The 20,182-nt window shown below is 38.6% G+C and overlaps 1 protein-coding gene across 2 annotated transcripts in view; it reads left to right on the top strand.

Annotated features, from left to right (window-relative positions):
- Positions 1-1,366: 1,366 nt before the first annotated feature.
- ARMC8 (armadillo repeat containing 8) overlaps positions 1,367-20,182 on the top strand; it is a 97,976-nt gene continuing 79,160 nt past the window's right edge. Inside the window, exon 1 of one of the 2 annotated variants that reach the window (XR_006355636.1) lies at positions 1,367-1,637. Coding sequence is in view for 1 of the 2 variants with exons in the window: in XM_043994533.1 (XP_043850468.1) it covers positions 1,593-1,637 (45 nt within the window). In the remaining variant the exon portion in view is untranslated. The remainder of the gene's footprint in view (positions 1,638-20,182) is intronic. The other variant, XM_043994533.1, reaches the window with a different exon arrangement.

Below are 20,182 nucleotides of genomic sequence, written 5' to 3' on the forward strand. Positions count from 1 at the left end.
TCCTTTTGTTATATTAGCCAATCTGATAGGTATGAAGTAGTACCTCAGAGTTGTTTTAATTTGCATTTCTCTAATCAATAGTGAATTAAAGCTTTTAAAAAATATTACTATACATAGTTTTATTTTCTTCATCCCAATTTCCTTTGTCTAATATCAATTGGGGAATGACTTGAATCAATTTGATTCAGTTCCCGATATATTCTAGAAGTGAGGTATTTATCAGAAACACTTGCTATAAAAATTGTTTCCCAGCTTTCTGCTTTCCTTCTAAACTTGGTTGCATTAGTTGTATTTATGTAAACCGTTTTTAATTTAATGTAATCAAAATTATCCATTTTGCATTTCATAATGTTTCCTTCCTTCCTTGGCAATGGGGGTTAAGTGACTTGCCCAGGGTCACACAGCTAATAAGTGTCAAGTGTTTGAGGCTGGATTTGAACTTAGGTCCTCCTGAATTCAGGGCCGGTGCTTTATCCACTGCACCACCTAGCTGCCCCCTCATAATGTTTTCTTTCTCTTCTTTATAAATTCTTCCCTTCTCCATAAATCTCATAGGCAAACTATTCCTTGCTCTCCTAATCACCTTTTATATCTAAATCATGTACCCATTTTGATCTTATTTTGGTATACAGTATGAGATGTTGGTCTATGCCTAATTTCTGCTATACTGGTTTCCAGTTTTCCCAATAGTTTTTGTCAAATAGTGAGTTCTTAAGCCAGAAAATGGAGTCTTTGGGTCTTATTGCAGTTTCAAGCAACGTGGCCACATCTTAACACATTCATATAGCATTCTAAAATTAAATCCTTACTTGCTTTGGCTTTTTTTGTTCTGGATTAGATGGCTTGTTCTGAATTATATAATTATCTCTATGTTCAACTTCACTTTGGATATGCAGCATTAGCCTTAGGGGTTAGATACCAAAATAACGAAGTGACTTAGTCACTTCACTTATCTCTCTGTTTCCTTATGAAAGTGCACAATAAACCTTACAACGTTACACACATGTGAGACATCAGGGCAAGAAAGGGTCCCGAAGGGGCTTCAAAGAACCGATGGGATTCCTATCTACTATCTGTGTGACCTTGAACAAGTCCCAATCTCTGCGAACCTCGATCTGGTCATTTGTAAAATGAAGGGGTTGGACAAGGCTCCTGACAGTTCCAAAACGCTGAAAAGTTTTCTCTTAAAAGAACATGCAAAACACTCCATTAATTCTCATCCTCTAGAGGGCCCCCACTCAGCGTGCAAAGACCTTGCCCCGCCCAGGCAGAGGGTTTGCACGAGGGCAATTCCCCGAAGGCGCATGCGTCAACTGCTGACTACTGCCCCTCCTCTCCGTCGCGATCCCCCTCCCCTCAACTAAGATTAATGTTTGTTTTCCATCAGCCGATTCGTTAGCGCGGTCCTCTTTCTTTTTCTTTTCCTTATAAAAGAGCCTTCCCGGAGCTAAAGCCGCGCCTGTAGCAGTGTGCACCTTTCGCTCGCCAGCCTCTCCCTTAGTGACAGAGATCGGCAGCGGTGGAAAGAGGCCGCCGTCGAAAGTGCCGTCGCCATCCCTGGCCTTAACCCCAACCCGGTGGGAAGGATCAAGATGGCGTGTCTGCTGGAGACCCCAATCCGCATGAGCGTCCTTTCGGTGAGTGACCCGCGGCGGCCGCCCAGGATGGGGGCGGCGGGGGGGCAGCTCCGCCGCCTTCCGCGCGCGGCCACGTTCTGCAGAGACTCCCGTGGTTCCCGTCCGGTCCCCCCGGGGGTGGGGGGAACTCCTTCCTCAGCCGGGGCTCGGGGAGGTGTCTGGGGAGCGCTCGCTCTGGGGACTAGAGAGTCGGAGATCAGCTTTGGGCGGCGGGGCCCTACGGGGACCCGGACCCCCCGGCGCCGCTGGGGCTGCCTTTCCCTGGCTGTCTTGAGGTCGCTCCGCCTCGAGACCCGGGTTTGGTGGCTCTGGGAGCGCGGGGCACCCGCCCCTCCCCGTCCCCAGGCTCCCCGCGGAGCCTTGGGGAGGCTGGAAGGGAGGGGCGGAGCGAAGGCAGCCTGCCGGGGTCGGGGCTCCGGGCTAGGGACCTCCGATTTTCAAGGGGATCAAACCTAGAAGCAGGGCACATGCAGCAGTCGCTTGCTGCTGAGGTGGGGGGGGACTTATGCTGTAACTCCTGTAAAAGTGTGTTTGAGTGGTTGTGTTTGCTCTCTGACCTCTTTTATCTGGAGCTGTCCATGGAGTTATTTCTCTGGCTTCTGCCAGTTTGTGTGCTTGCTGGGTGGCGGGTAACACGAGATTAACTCCTTGGAGGGAGTCAAAGGAATAAAAAGAGGGTGACCAGAAGCGTGGGGAAAGGGCACACTTGTAAGTTTGGTCTTCCAGAGCTTGGAAGGCTGTCACTTAGAAGGGGAAGGATACTAATCGTTCTTGCTGGAGAGGGGTCGGAACTAGGACCAGGGTTGGGAAATTTTACAGCCTTGACAATTGGAGCTGTCCAAAAGAAGTTAGTTATAAGACTGAAGAAGCGGCGGACTTCTAATAAGGTAGCTGGAAATGTTCAGGCAGAGACTGGGTGGATGATCGTGATAGGTGTTTTAGAAGGGATTTCTACATGGCGTGGGGGAGTTGGAGCAGATGACTTATTTTTGAACCCCCTCATATTTCTTTATTTCAAATCTTTCTGCTTCTCCGAGCCCTTTCTAATGCTTTGGGTTTTGAGATTTTTACCCGCGCAGATGATTTACTTCTAAGGCCCCCTTTGACTCTGTGTTTTGTTTTGTTGTTTTTTTATTACATCCCCTTCCCTCAACATACCATATTTTGGGAGGATTTTTATTTTGAACAGAACACCTCAGGACTAGAGAAATGAGACCTTTTCTTATCTACTCTAGATATAGCATGGTACATTGACAATTCAAGTATTACAGTTTTAAGTAAGCATTTATCCTGACACTGTCCTAAGAGCATCTTAATATATTTTGTATACCTCAGTGTGTCTTATTTATCAAACTCAACACAGAGGTCTAAGAACATAAGTGGTCTTAACCTAATCAGATCAGGCCATTGTTCTGTCAGTGACACCAAAGAATGTTTTTTGGAGTATAATGTTAGTTTTCTTTTAGCAACCACATCTTTAAAGATTCAACAGTTCAATAAATATTTATAAAGCAACTACTATATGCATAGTATGGTGCTAGAGGTTAGGGATTTAGAGTCTAGATTCCACATGGCTTCTCCAATGAAGCTTACAGTCCTGTGGGGTACCATGAATATTCCTAACTTTTAAATTAACTTCTCTAATGCTATCAACCATGCATCTTTCTAAGTTCAAAATATTTAACTGCAGTGAAAAGAAGTTATTTTTCATTTTGTCTTGAAATCACTTTCTTCAGTCTTCAGGGGCTGCCTCCTAATTCATACTGTGATACTCATTGTTGGATGGGGCAAACTGGAAGTTTAGCTCTTATCTCATGAGGTGCAGCCTGTTGGTGGTTTCCCAGTCTTGTTGATCCAGAACATCATCTCATTCAGAGTTAATTGGTGTCTGAGATAACTGGCTTATCCTGTTCAAACCAGAGGGATAATTTGATCCCGAATACCAGTTTATTACATTTGCTGATGCATTCTTTAAGTGACTAAAAACTTCATGTACACTACTCTGGTGACCTCTTTTCTAGTACTGAGGTAGCTGGTAAACTGAATTGGGAATCAGAGGATGGATTGATGAGCACTGAATCAGAGAGAAAGTTGCATTTGGACTAAAAGTCCTGGTTCTGATACTTGCTGCCTGTTTGATTTTGGACAAGTTACCTAATTCTCTGGACTTCAGTTTCCTCATCTGAAAAATAAGGAGATTTGAGTAGATAAACTTTGAGGCCTTTTCCAATCCTAAAACTTATGATCCTATTAGTGAGTTAAATTTTCATGATCATGATCACGATCATCCTAGCTAGCATTTATTTAGTGCCTTAGGGTTTGCAAAATGCTTCAGAAGTATTATCTGATTTGATCTTGTGAGGTGCTATTATCTCCATTTTAGAAATGTGGACACTGAGTCAAACAGGTTAAATGACTTGCCTAGGGTCACACTAATACATGTCTAAGGTCACATTTGAACTTAATTCTTGCTACAAGTCTAGTGTTCTATCCATTCTGCTGTCTAGCTTGAAGTTAAATATTTCATTTAGCTTAAAGACTTTTATACTTTCTCTTTCAGAGAATTTATCTGTCCCACTGGCTTGAATTATCACTTCCTCTACAGATGACAATTCTATATCCTTAGCACCTGAGGGTTTTCCTGAGCTACAGTCTCACATTTCCAACTTCTTGTTGGACACATATACTTGAGAGGCCTGCCATAGCTTCAAATTAAACATATCTATGAAGTACTCTATAAATCTATGGATAGAGACTGGCCTTGTGATTTTATTTATATAGGAAATGAAATTGTTAGAATTTAAATGTCTTGCAAGTAGTGATTGCTTCACTCTTTTTTTTTTTCCGGGGCAATTGGGGTTAAGTGACTTGCCCAGGGTCACAGAGCTAGTAAATGTCAAGTGTCTGAGGCCGGATTTGAACTCAGGTACTCCTGATTTCAGGGCCGGTGCTTTATCCACTGTGCATCCTAGCCGCCCCAGATTGCTTCATTCTTTACATTTGTATCCTCAAGGTAGGTCAACACTTTCTCTGCAATTTAGAGTCTTAGAGAGTTTTATCTAAAGTGCCAGAAGTTTGAGTGACTTTCCTAGGGTTACATAGCCAGTAGATGTAGACACAGAACTTGAACCCAGGTCTTCCTGGGCCAGCTGTATCCACTATGCCTCTGATGCTTCTCATAAAAATGTAAGCTGCTATTTTTTCTGTTCTTCCCCAAGGCTATGAACTAGTACAGCATTTATTACTTCCCACTTAGCATAATAATACTAATAGCCTCCTAACTGAGGCTATTACCTCTCTGGTCTTGTGATTATCCTGTCCCTCCAGATTAATCTTATCTCCAAACAACTTTGATTGTATCTCTACTCTACTCAAAAACCTGTATTGGCTCCTGATTGCCCTCATGATAAAATCTAAACTACTTAGCCTGTCTGCGTGATACAGTTGAAAGAGCACCTAACCTGGAAACGTGGGACCTGAATTCAAATCCTGACTCTAGAATTTATCTGCTTGACCTTAGGCAAATACCTTAATTTCTCTGTGCCTCAGTATCTTCATCATTAAAATGAGAACCTTGAACTAGATTACCTCTGCAGACCCTTTCAATTTTAGTTTCATGATCTGATGGTCAAGATGTTTCAGAATCTAGCATCAATCTACCCTTCTATGCCTTTCAACCTTTCATACAGAGAACCTCTGCTTCAACTAAGCTGGCCTATTCTATTTCCTGAGTACATATTACAATTTCTTTTTTTGGGGGGCGGGGGTAAGGCAATTGGGACTGAGTGACTTGCCCAGGGTCACACAGCTAGTAAGTGTCAAATTTGAACTCAGGTTCTCCTGAATCCAGGGTAGGTGCTTTATTCATTGCGCCACCTAGATGCCCCCATATTGCAATTTCTACTTCCATGTTTTTGCTCACACAGAATGCCCCATCTCTCTCTCTCTCTCTCTGCAGGGCAATGAGGGTTAAGTGACTTGCCCAGGGTCACACAGCTAATAAGTGTCAATTGCCTGAGGCAGGATTTGAACTCAGGTTCTCCTGAATCTAGGGCTGGTGCTTTATCTGCTGCCCCCCCCATCTCTTTTTAAAAGATAGTGTCTTATCTTTTTTTCTATTTGTGCAAACCCTGTTTCTTTAATTTCAGCCTTCTCTGTGAATTCTTTCCTGACCCATTTGAAATTTTTTTTGGTCCATTGTTCTTCCACATTGAACTTAGCTTATTGTTTTTTGGATACATGTCTTATCTTCCCACCTTGATTAAAACTCTGGAGGAGAAATCCTGTCATTTACTATTTGGTATCTAGTACAGCACTGATAGGTTGAACTAATCTATTTACCTATTGAATAAGCTTTTCTTTTGACCTAGAATACTTTTTTTTCCCCCAAGACAGTGTTGGAAGTATACTGACTAATTCTTACTATCTAGGTGATTTTTTTTTCCTAGATAGCATGACAACTATTTCCTTTTTTCTTCCCAGTGCCTGCTGTTTTTTTTTTAAACAAGGTTGAGGAGATGCTTTCTGTGTAATTTTCAATACTTTCCCCTAATGCTAGAAGGATCAAGTGTGTCAGTTGATTTTACTTGAAAATAAACATTTTCATCCTATTTTTCTTTGCCTTGTGGATAAAAAAATCATGTCAGTAGATGCAGTATGGGCCTTGTAAGTACTTTTAAATTCTGGTCCTCCTGCTGTTCATAATGCTAGGCATTTTGTCATCCTATTTGCCTGCATCTTCACATTTAACTGATGTGGGTTGCAACTTGACACTTAGAACTTTTTATGTAAACATAAGAACTTACTCATCTTTGTTTCTTACTAGCAAAATAATAGTAAAACCAATGGATAGTGTGTTCTAAAGATTCAATGATAACATTTAAAGTAGTTTGTCATTAACTTACTATTGAGAGCCAACTATCCAAAGTATATCAAAGGTTGTACCAAAATAAATCAATACTACTGGACTTATGACATTATTATTGGTCCATATTATTGGTCTTAAATGGGCTTTTTTGCTAGGCCTACAACACTACCTGAGTTCAATGCGTTAATTCTAAGTGACAGCCTCAAAGTGTGGGGGAAAGGATTAAGAAGTCTCCCTGACTTACCTGGAGACCCTGTTGGCTAAGCCCCTCATATTAAAGTTTAAAGGACTCAAGTTAATGATGATATTAAGGGATTCCAGTGATACTGGACTTAATCTAACTTTCTTCTGATTTGCCAGTAGACATGACCTGCCCTGATAACTTCTATAATGTTGCCAGCTCATGTCACCGTGACTGCAGGTTAAAGGCATAACAACAGTTATTTGTTAAAATAGTTCCTTTTGTTCTGGAAACCATAGAACACTTGCCTTTATTGAACACTGGTTATTCAATGTGCTCTTATGTTCTATCTAGTTATGACATATATTTCAGATAATATGTACACATGTGTAGTCTGAAAATTTATTGAAAAAAAAATTGACCCCTGTATTCCTATTGGCATATTCAGAATATTAGTTTTTCTGGTGTAATGTCAGTTAGTGGTCTACTCCCCTTTATCTTCCTCCACACTCCATTTGTGATCCAACAAAAAGCATCTGTGAGCTAATAAGACACACATAATTAGCATGTTTTTCTCATTTGGAAAATGGAAATATAGTGCAAATTTTCTTTTATCTCTGTGGTATTTCATTTTTTAAACACAAAACCAACAACAAATGTTTAGCAATAAATTACTTTTAATATATAACTGTTTAGTATTTGCTGTATGATATAGAGTTGTTACATATGAATACCTTTGCTATTTGATAGATACTGAATTTATTTCCACACACCTGCTATTTGATACTTGCTGAATTTAGTTCCTATCATATTTATAAAAATACCATGCATCAATATTTCAAGTATCTATAATTTCATTAGTGTGGATATTTCCTCCATTGGAAACTCTTTTCCCCAGTATAGATTTTCTTAGAGAATTACTGTTGCTGACAATTCATCACCTTGTTGCCAAACTGATTTTGAGCCTCCCAAAACATAGTTATGACAACAAGTGTACAGTCCAATGACTGATGCTGAAAGACTTTACAGAGTTCATAAAACCAGCTGGAATTGGTGTTTTGCTTACACAGTGTATTAAAAAATCAAGGTTACCTCTGCATCGAAGTAGGACCTATATTAGAGTAGGACCTCTAAGTGCAAATGAATCATAGTGGTCTAAACATAGGCTGTTACTTCAACCCTGAGTATAGTTTTTCTAAAACTGGGGTGGGGGAACTATAATTACACTTGATGATAAAAATGAACAGAACATCTTTACCAGAATGAATACAATGCAAAGTTTTTTCACAGTAAATGTTATATCAGTCCATTTACTATAGTGATTGTGTGTATCTATGTAATTTAGGGTATACCTATTTGTTTATATTCATAGAGATTGTAAATAAGAGGTGTGGTTTACATGTGGGAATGTTCTCTATTTGGACCAATATAGTGTAAGCTTTAAATTAATTTATAAACTCTGAACACTAATTAAAAATAAAAACTTCATAGGATCATAGATTTAGAACTAAAATGTTCCTTAGAGGTTGTCAGGTTCAACCCTCTCATTTGACAAATGAGGAAACTGAGGCTTATAGAGGTTAAGTGACTTGTTCAGAGTCATATAGCTAGTAAGACACTGAAGTGGTTATTTCGACCCAGGTATTCCTGACTGGAGTCCAGCAATCTACTACACCATACTCCTATACTAATTAATACCTTTTGTTTTTATACCATGATCATTTTCTGCTATATACTCCATTTACCAGTGAATGCTGCCTTACAGCCGAGAAAAATTAAGCAAAACCAGCTAATCCAACAACTTTTTGTTAACAGTGTATATAATATACTGAGAGGAGAAAGGTTTGAACACTTATTTTGAATTGGATTCTTAGTTCATCCATCCAACAAATGTAGATTATTCACCCGTGTGTGGTGCTCCGGCAACTAAGATCAATTAGACAGGTCTCTGCTTTCAAGGAACTTACAATATAGGTAGAGATCAGATGGGGAAGAGGATAAGACATGTAGACAGATAAATATAGTACACATTAAAATATAAGTATATAAAAAGATTACATAATACTTTCAGGTCATGTTAAAAAGAAATCTTTTCCAGGCTGGGATAATTGGGGAAGATTTGATGGAAGAGGTAGCATTTGTTTTGGGCCTTAAAAATAGGTGGTGGAGATGGTAAGAAGAGGTTATTTCAGGCATATGGAATAGCTTGAACAAAGGTGCAGCAGTGGAAAAGTAGGGGATGTATTTGGGGACAGTGATGAATCAATCTAGTTAGAATATAGAGTGGAAAGGTAGTTTGGAGCCATTTTATAGAGGGCTTTGAATAACTATTGTTTTTACTCTGTGCCATTTGGTCTAACAAAGACTCTTTCTTTTTTTTTTTTTTTAGTGAGGCAGTTGGGGTTAAGTGACTTGCCCAGGGTCACACAGCTAGTAAGTGTTAAGTGTCTGAGGCCGGATTTCAACTCAGGTACTCCTGAATCTGGAGCTGGTGCTTTATCCACTTCTCCACGCAGCTGCCCCTAAAAAATTACTTGAAACAACTGACAGCTTTAGCAAAGTTGCAAGATAATAAACACACATATATCATCCACATTTCTATATATGACCAACAAAGTCCAGCAGCAAGAAATAGAAAGAGAAATTCCATTTAAAATAACTGTAGACAATATAAAATATTACCTGCCAAGGCAAACCCAGGAACTATATGAACAAAATTACAAAACGCTTTTCACACAAATAAAATCAGATCTAAACAAATGGAAAAATATAAATTGCTCTTGGGTAGACCATGCTAATATAATAAAATGACAGTTCTGCCTTTTAATTTACTTATTCAGTGCCATACCAAACTACCAAAAAATTATTTCATAGAGCTAGGAAAAATAATAACAAAATTCATATGGAAGAATAAAAGGTCAAGAATATCAAGGGATTGGGGGCAGCTAGGTGGCACAGTGGATAGAGCACCGGCCTTGGAGTCAGTACCTGGGTTCAAATCTGGCCTTAGACACTTAATACTTACTAGCTGTGTGACCCTGGGCAAGTCACTTAACCCCAATTGTCTCACTAAAAAAAAAAAAAGAATATCAAGGGATTAATGGAAAATAAAATAGAAAGGAAGGTGACTTAGCTGTACCAGATCCAAAACTATAAAGCAGCAGCTATCAAAACTATTTGGTACTGTCTAAGAAATAAAGAAGAGGATCAGTGGAATAGGTTAGGCACACAAAACATAGCAGTAAATGCATATAGTAATCTCCTTTTTGATAAAACCAAAGACTCAGCCTTCAAGATAAGAACTCATTATTTGACAAAAAATTCTGGGAAAACTGGAAAATAGTTTGGGAGAAACTAGGCATAGACCAACATTTTACATCATACACCAAAGTAAAGTCAAAATGGGTACATGATTTAGACATAAAAGGTGATACCATAGGCAAATTAGAAAAGGAAGGAATAGTTTACTTGTTAAATCTATGGAGAGGGGAAGAATTTGTGACCAAAGATGAGAGGACATTATGAAATGCACAGTGGATCATTTTGACTACATTAAATAAAAAAAAGGTTTTGTACAAACAAAACCAATGAAAACAAGATTAGAAAGAAAGCAGAGATCTGGGGAATAGTTTTTACTGACAGTGTTTCTGATAAAGGCCTTTTATCTTAGATAGAGAACTGAATCAGATATAAAATAATTCAAGTCATTCCCCAATTGAGAAATGGTCAAAGGATATGAACAGGCAGTTCAGATGAAGAAATTGTGAATTGATCTAAACATTCTGGAGAGCAATTTGGAACTATGCCCCAAGGTCTATAAAACTGTGTTTACCCTTTGACCCAGCAATACCACTATTTAGGTCTATATCCCAAAGAGATCATAAAAAAGGGAAAAGGACCCACATGTACAAAAATATTTATAGCTGTTCTTTTTGTGGTGGCAAAGAATTGGAAATTATGGGGATGCCCATCAATTGGGGAATGGCTAAACAAGTTGTGGTATATGAATGTGGTGGAATACTATTGTGCTATAAGAAATGATAAGCAGATGGATTTCAGAAAAACCTGGAAAGGGGGCAGCTAGGTGGCGCAGTGGATAAAGCACTGGCCTTGGATTCAGGAGTACCTGAGTTCAAATCCAGCCTCAGACACTTGACACTTAACTAGCTGTGTGACCCTGGGCAAGTCACTTAACCCCCATTGCCCTGCAAAAATTAAAAAAAACAAAAAACAAAAACCTGGAAAGACTTGCATGAATTTATGCTTTGTGCAATGAACAGAACCAAGAGAACACTATACACAGTATCAGCAACCTTGATCAATGGTAATAGACTTAACTGTTCTCAGCAATACAATGATCCAAGACAATGCCAACATTCAGAAAAAGTGGAGTCTGAATGCAGATTGAAGCATACTATTTTCACTGTTGTTGTTGCTTTTTTGTTGTTTATTCTTGCATTTTTTCCTTTTGTTCTGATTCTTCTCTTACAACATGACCAATGTGAAATTATGTTTAACATATGTATATTTATAACCTATATCAGATGGCTTCAGGAGAGAGGAGGGAAGGGAGGATGGGAGAAAAATTTGGAAGTCAAAAAAAATCTTTATATTGTAATTGGAAAATTTTTTTAAAAATAAAATTTAGAAAAAGATACACATAAGAGCAAAAATTCAGAAAGGGACTGAGGCTGAACAGTTCTGCTAATATACTTTTAAGTTTAATATACAATTTAAAAACTGTTCTTTGTTTATTGAAACTTTCATGTTTGTTGATATTTCAGCTCATAATAAAAGTAAAATTTTAAAAGTGAATATGATATGGCTAGAAAAAAGATAAGAGGACTGACCTGATTAGAGGGAAAAAAAATTATGTTGTGGAAGTCACTAGACTAGACAAGTAAGGTGAAATTGGATCATGGAGGAACTTAAATACTAGGCTGAGAAATTTGTCCTTGTTCCATCAAATTAGAAATGTAGAATCTTTTTTTCTCTCTAGAACTGGTGGGGGAAAGTAGCTTTTCTAACTTTAGCTCACTGGAGTAAGTTAGTTGTAAGTTACTTGTTACACACAAGTAACAAGATTGAAAAGTTTTCCAAAGTAAGTTGGAATTAGGAACTGAATTCCAAATATTCATTGTAAGACTTGGAAGGTTAAGAAAAATAGGTGAGGATTGGTGGCACTTGGAGGACCTAAGGATTCAGTGTCTCAGAGTGAAAAAATGAATGTTAAAATTTGAGAATGAAACTCATGGTTTTTTTTTTTTAAAAAAACAAGGGATTTATTAGCACTTGCCCTCTTGAGTTGCCTATTATCACTTTGTATATAGTTAATATTTACTTTTATACGTGGTATATTCTCCTACAGTTTTGACTGTCCATAATTTTACCTATTCGATATTTAAAACTGAAAGTCCTAGAGATATCTTCAATATAATTACTTATTAACTTTTCGAGTAATCCCCTTCCTTTTTCCATACCTTCCTATTTCTATCGAAGGTCTTCTAGTCTTTCAGGTTTATAACCTTGGCATTATCCTTTCATTCCTTACTCTCCCTCATCTCAAATGTTCAGTCACCAAATCTTGTTTCTACCTTTACAAAATTTCTTGCAACCAACCCCTTCTCTAATTGCAGACCTACCATCTTAATTCATTTCCTCATCACATCTCATCTAGATTACTGCAACAGCCTACTGTTCGGTCACCAAATCTTGTTGTTTCTACCTTTACAAAATTTCTTGCAACCAACCCCTTCTCTAATTGCAGACCTACCATCTTAATTCATTTCCTCATCACATCTCATCTAGATTACTGCAACAGCCTACTGTTCGGTCACCAAATCTTGTTGTTTCTACCTTTACAAAATTTCTTGCAACCAACACCTTCTCTAATTGCAGACCTACCATCTTAATTCATTTCCTCATCACATCTCATCTAGATTACTGCAACAGCCTACTGTTCAGTCACCAAATCTTGTTGTTTCTACCTTTACAAAATTTCTTGCAACCAACCCCTTCTCTAATTGCAGACCTACCATCTTTTTTTTTTTTAGGCAATGGGGGTTAAGTGACTTGCCCACGGTCACACAGCTAGTAAGTGTCAAGTGTCTGAGGCCGGACTTGAACTCAGGTACTCCTGAATCCAGGGCCGGTGCTTTAACCACTGCGCCATCTAGCTGCCCCAGACCTACCATCTTAATTCATTTCCTCATCACATCTCATCTAGATTACTGCAACAGCCTACTAATTGGTCTCCTTGCCTTGTCTTTCCACACCCCCATTCTATCCTACATACTGCCGCTAGAGTAATTTTCCTTAAGCACCTATTTGACAATGTGACTACCCAACTCCACCAAATCCAGTGGCTTCTTTTGCCTCTGGGATAAAAAAAAGCTCCCCCCCCCTTTTTTTTTTTGTAAAACCCAGTAGAACTTAGCCCTAAGCTATTTTTTTCAGCCTTATAAGACATCACCTTTCTCTCCTATCCTGTACTCCTGATCCAGCCAGTCTGTCTCTATTCTGTTCCTTACACATAATACCCTATCTCCTTTTCCCCCCTGCCTTTTTTACTGGCTGTCCCTTATGCCTGGAATGGGGGAACATCATTATCAAGCACCATCTTCTTCTACATGTAGTTTTTTCCTGATTCCCCCTAATTGCTAGTGCCCTCTCAATCGAAATAGTATTTGTAAAACACTTACCACAGTATCTGGCATATAGTATGTATTTAATGAATGCCTATTTTCTTCCTCCTTGTTCCCAAATTATATAATATGTAACTATTTTGTATGTATTTGTATTTATTAGCTACATATCCATGCTGTATATATTTTTAAAAAATATGTAGTTGTTTCTCTTATTAGAGATTTTTTTCATTCTTTGTGCATAACACTGGCACGTAATAGGCTCTTAATGAATACTAGTTAATTGATTGAATAATATTTGGAGTACCTACCTCACAACTTTGAAAGATTTCAGAATGTTGAATAAATGAAATAATATATGTAAAGCACTTTGTAAACATTAAATTGCTATTTAAATATTAGTTTTTATCAGCAAAGGTAATGGTCCTCATACTTAAACTCAACCCATGATATTGAATGATTAAAAGAACTTCATTGCCATAAACATCAGTCAACTCAGACCCCAGTAAAGTCTCATTCTAGACTTTGCTAACTTAAATACTGAGTCCTCAACTGGACCTCAGTACCCCATACCAGACCCCATTCAAAATGAGTTAGTATAAGTTGATATACTGAAGAACTTTCTTGGATTAATCAACTGGTTCCTGAAATTAAGGGGCATCTCAGCTCCCAGTAGGACCATTTGTTGGGGTCATGCTTCCCCTTGGCTCATCACACCTGGTTCTGACCTGTGGCCATGGCTTTTATATTGCCCCAGAGCCTGACCACTGTAGGAATGATTTGCCCAGTTCCTAGATGAGAGAGCATCAATGGAAACCCAGCCTCTGAATGTGTTACAGAAAAGTCCATTACTGTTGTTTCAAATGGCTGGCATTGCTGATGAGTTCTGTGCTAAACAGATCACAGTGATCCAAAGCTAAATAAGATATGGGTAAAAACCATTTTGTCAAATACTTCATTGACCTCAGATCAGTTGAGTGGATGCCTGCACATTTTACCTTTTTGTCCTAAAGGTAGTACCTGAGCTCACATCCTATGTTTCTGTCATGATACCTTGCCTTCTAGAAATTTGGAGCTATTTACAGGAGTTGTAGCATCTTGTAGTGGAGAAAGCACTGGACTTGGGGATCAGAAATACGTAGTTTCATGGTTAAGATGTACCAAATTATGACTATAAGAAAATCACTTCATTACAATGAAAGCTCAGTTTTTGTTTTTGTAAAATTATCTACTTCATGAAGTTATTTTGAAAATCATTTAATATAATTGCAAGCTATTAAAGATAAATAAAAATGAAATAAAAGTCTTCATATTCTCATCTCACTTGATGGGTTGAGGTGGCATCAGGTGTAGACAGACCTGATTTTTCATAGCTCATGTGATATTTTTTGTCCATGCCAGCAGACAGTAGGGATTATACAGCCAGTTACCCAGCCATGAACCATCATTCCTATAGACTCTATCATGGGTCTTCTTCTTAAGAGTGCATAAACTTATTTATCAAATATTAAGCATCTGATATGTGCAATACCTTACATCTAATAGGTACTTAAAATGCTCATTGAATTTAATTGCAAAGTACTGTACTAAGGAACTGGGGGAAATAAAAAATTTAAGTAACATACAGCCAATGCTTCTGGCATGTCGACACACAGTGATTATAATCCTAACTACTGGGAAGACTAAGGATCTCTTCAATGGAGAAGTTCTGAGCTGGAGTGGGTTATGCCAATCAGGTGTTCAAACTGATGTGGGAGGTAGGAAGGAGCACCTGTTGAGGCAAACTGGCCCAGGCAGGAAATGAAGCAGGTCAAAGAGTTCCTATGTGTGAGTGTGCTTAAATTATTCTCTGTTCTTATTCTTTGGGATCAGAAAGTTATTATTGGTTCTTGAAAGACTGATGAGGTGTCTATAAGTTGGTACTTATTTTCAAACTTGGTTATTTTTGAAATAGAGATTTATTTTTCCATGGAATTCTAAAGTTTTTGTGTGTGAGAAAGTGACTTAAGATCTTGAAATGCCTGAAAGTCTGGCTTGCAAAAGCTGTCTTACATTTGTTCTTTGAAAGATTATGGCTGCCCTCTTTTTCTAGTGGCAAAGAACTGGAAACTAAGGAGGTGCACGATCAATTGGAGAATGACTGAACAAGTGATGGTATGTGAAAGTAATGGAATGTTATTGCATCATAAGAAATGACAAAAAAGATGGTTTCAGACAAGTTATGGGAAGACTTTTATGAAGTGATGAAGATTGAAGTGAGTAGAATTAGGTGAACAATTTATAAAATAACATTGTACAGAAAAACAAGTAGGAGACTTAATCACTCTGATCACTGAAATGACCAACCATGATTCTTGAGTACTATTAATGAAACATGCTACCCATTTCCTGATAGAGAGGTGAACTCCAGATGCAGATGGAGACATATGCTTTCAGATATGACTAGTGTGTGGATTTGTTTTTCTTGACTATGCGTATTTCATACATACACAAAGTGACATCCAATGGAAGTTGTCACAGTCTCTGAAAATGCTGTTAGCATATTTAGGTCATAGTTATAGTTTTGTAGTGTAATGTAATAAATAACAAGTTGAGTTTTAATATATATAGGTTTTAACTAGTGATGCTAAAAGTAGTTGGATGAAGTATACTTGGTCGGGGGGAAGGGAAGACAAGAAAGCTTAAATATGGTATTTTCCTGGTGGGGGAGAAAGAGGAAACCTAGGAGTAACAGTATAACCCTTTGGCCATCTTCAAATGTTATAAGCGCAGTTGTCTGGAAGATATATTTATTCTTTGTTTCTCTACAATGCAGAAACAAGATCAGTGGGTGGAAATTTCGGCTTTATAATTTGGAGGAGAGAGGGAAGGAATAAGCATGTATGTAGTGCCTACTACATGCCAGGCACTGTGCTAAGTGCTCTACAATTATTATCTCATTTGATCCTTACAACAACCCTGTGAAGTAGTTGCTATTATTCTATTTTACAGTTGAAGAAAGGGAGGCAGACAGAAACTAAATATTTGCCCAGGACTGAACAACTAATTAAGTGTCTGAGCCTGGATTTGAATTTGGATCTTCCTAACTCCAGGCTCAGCATTGTGCATCATGTGCCACCAAGCTGCCTCTAAATATGAAAAACCTTTCCACTTGTCAGAGCTGTCCAAAAATGAAATGGGTTTAAGCAAAGTACTGAGTTCTTCCTGGTTACTGAAAGAATTCAGGCTGAATGAAGATCTTGCCAGGGGTGTTCCATTGGAGTGGTCTCCAAAGTGGGATCATGGGGTTACCCCTGGGGGCTTCTGACCTAATTCTAAGAGTTAATCACTACCAATTCAAGGGAATACAGATTATACCCACTTTAATAGTCAATTTTAGGGCTTGTCTTCTACATAACCCTACTCTTATTTTCCAACACCTAACCATTCTATTCCTTCCTTCTAATGTCAATCTTTTCCTTTCTGAACCATGTGCTAGATCCTTAGGGTAGTTGTAACCTAAATTAACCACTACTCAGCTACCCACAGCACTTGTGCAGGTGCTATTGGGCAAATACCCCCCCCCCAAAAAAAAACAAAAACAAAAACAACTCTCTCCCTATATCACCTAGGGACAATGGCAGAAACCTGTTGGAAGGCTAGCTCTCAATTGAGGGCAGTGAGTGTCCCACCTCTTTCCATTTGGGCTGGGACAGAGAATCAGCCAGCATGAACAGGAATGGATGGATTATGATCTGGATCAGATCTATCTTTACATTATCTTCCTCTACTTCCCCACTTCCTCCCAAAACACACAGAATGCATCCATCTTCCAAAGTAACCTATTATTCTTGGAGGCACCACCTTCCTTCCAGTCATCTCGGTTTGCCTAAACTCAGTCAACTTCAGTTTCTCCCCTCCCATCCTGCATATCTAGTCAGTTACTAGGGTTGTTGGTTTTACAAATGCATCTCTCATATTGGTCTTTATCTCTCTACTCACACAGCCACCACCATCCTCCTAGTTCAGGCCCTTACCACAAGATGACTGGTATGGCTTCCTAATTGGTATCTCTGTTTAAGTTAACTGCTTTCTCCAATTCATCGTCCCTAGAGCTGCCAGGGATCTTCCTAAGGTGTAGGTCTGATCATGTTACTCTCTTACTCTGTAAACTCCAGCATTTCCCTCTTGACTAGAATCAAATGATATTTAATCTTTATCTTGTCTTCTTAAAATTCATATTTTTACATGTTTTATAGTGTACATAATTATTAGTACAGTAGTACACACATATAATTTATAAATAAGTTTGGAAACCTACATTCAAGAGGATTTCTGGGTGAGAGTTCTTGATTCTTGTTATATTTTATCCACATTAGAAATTAATTAGGGGCAGCTAGGTGGTGCAGTGGGTAGAACACCAGCCCTGGAGTCAGGAGGACCTGAATTCAAATTCAGCCTCAGACACTTGACACTTACTAGCTGTGTGACCTTGGGCAAATCACTTAACCCCAATTGCCTCACCAAAAAAAAAATCAATTAGACCCTCTTCCCACACCCTAATTTTTTTCTTTTAAAGGCCAAAACCAGAAATAAATATTGATTTCAGAGTGTAACTTCCTGGTACTATGGGATCAAAACAGCCCTAATCTTACTAAGAACAAACATAAGACAATCAAGACATACATTGGAATTTAAGGAGTGAAAGTTACAAGCTGATAATGGAGTTAATTATTAACTTAGAGAAATGTCAAAGTGACATTGAAAAAGAGGGGGTTTATTTGGGGGAGGGTGTATACTGTTAATCTGAGGATCCTAGAGAATTGTAGTTAGGATATAAATAAAATATAGAACTCTACATGCTTAATTGCAACATTATGTGGGTTATTTTAATTACAGTGAGAAACCTTTATGACAGAACTTCTGCCTGTTGGGGCAAAAATAAACCTATAGCTATACTACAGGGCCCTCCATTTATTTTTATGATTGCTATGTGGCTGTTTATCAGGGATAGAAGAAATTCCTGAATTGGATGAGAGGTTGGACTATAGATGACTTTTTTTTTTTTGGGGGGGGGTGAGGCAATTGGGGTTAAGTGACTTGCTGAGGGTCACACAGCTAGTAAGTGTTAAGTGTCTGAGACTGGATTCGAACTCAGGTACTCCTGACTCCAGGGCCGGTGCTCTATCCACTGCGCCACCTAGCTGCCCCGGACTAGATGACTTTTAAAGCTTTTTCCAACGATGGGCACATTAATGAGCTGTTGGTGAAGCTAGAACTTGCTCTAACCATTTTGAAAAGCATTATACTAAAAAAAGTCAAACTATACACACCGTGACCTAACAATACCACTACTGGGCATATATTCCAACGAAGTGAAAAGGGTCAAGTTCCTATATAAAATCTGTCATCCAGCATTTACTAAGCACTGTGGGGAATACAAAGACAAAAAATGGAAACACTTCCTGCTGGAGATAACATCTCCATTTACAACTTGAGCCTTTCTAACCTGTCCAGTCCCCCTATTCTTTACTTACACACACACACACACACACACACACACACACACACACACACACACACCAGGATCAGTATGAACCAAAAAGGTACAAGTTAATTTTTGGAGGGGTGGCACTAGCAACTGTGATATTCAGGAAAGGTTTTACTTATTTCATCTGTCTCTTAAAGAAAACCATGGGTGCTAAGAGGCATAAGTAAGTAGGGATTGAATGTTTTGCATGGGGGAGAGGGAGCAGTCAATGCCAAGGTGAATAGACAATAGATGGCACCTTGTGTGTGAGGAAGGGCAAGAAGACCAATTTGGGTGTTTAGAATGTGTGAAGATAAATAGTGTATAATAAGGCTGTAAGTTGAATCAAGATGAGGAAGGGCCTTAAGTGATGGAGGAATTTGTATCTGACCCTAGACTCATCAGAGTCTTTTGAATTGGGTTGTGACGTTTTGCTGTTGTTCAATTTTGTTAGACTCTTCATGACCCCATTTTGGGGTTTTCTTGGCAAAGATACTGGAGTGGTTTGCCATTTCCTTCTCCAGCTCATTTTGCAGATGAGGAAACTGAGGCAAACAGAGTTAAGTGACTTGCCCTGGGTCACACAGCTAGTTAACTGTTTGATGTTGGATTTGAATTCAGGAAGAGTCTTCCTGACTTCCGGCCTTGAATTCTTTTTTTTTCTTTTTCTTCTTTGTAGCAACAAACATTTATTTTATTTTTTCCAGTTACATGTAAGGGTAGTTTTCAACATTCATTTTCATAAGATTTAGAGTTCCAAATTTTTCTTCCTAACTCCCTCCCTCCCTTTCCTCCCCCCTCCACAAGATTGCAACCAGGTTATATATGTACAATCCACAAGTGTTCTTTTTATCAGTTCTTTCTATGGGGGTAGATAGTAAGCTCCCTCATTAGTTCCTTGGGATTGTCTTGGATCATTGCACTGCTGACAGTAGTTAAGTCATTCACAATTGCTCATTGAACAATACTGCTGTCACTATGTCCTCCCAGCTCTGCTCAGTTCACTATACATCGATGTTCATTAGTCTTTCCAGGTTTTTCGGGGATCATCCTGTTTGTCATTTCCTGTAGCACAAGACCATTCCACTATAATCATATAGCACAGCTTTTTCTATCATTTCTCAATTGATGGACATTCCCTTGATTTTCAATTCTTAGCCTCCACCAAGAGTTGCTATAAATATTTTTTGTACAATTTTTCCCCCTTTTCTCTTTTTCATGATTACTATTGTTAACTGTTACCCTTCCATCCTATTCCCTTCCCCATGATATTTATTCTATTTTCCATTTTCTTTCATCCTATCACTCTTCAAAAGGGATTTACTTCTGTCTGTCCCCTCCCCC

The sequence above is a fragment of the Dromiciops gliroides genome, chromosome 3, assembly GCF_019393635.1.
Source record: "Dromiciops gliroides isolate mDroGli1 chromosome 3, mDroGli1.pri, whole genome shotgun sequence".
Lineage (NCBI taxonomy): Eukaryota > Metazoa > Chordata > Mammalia > Microbiotheria > Microbiotheriidae > Dromiciops > Dromiciops gliroides.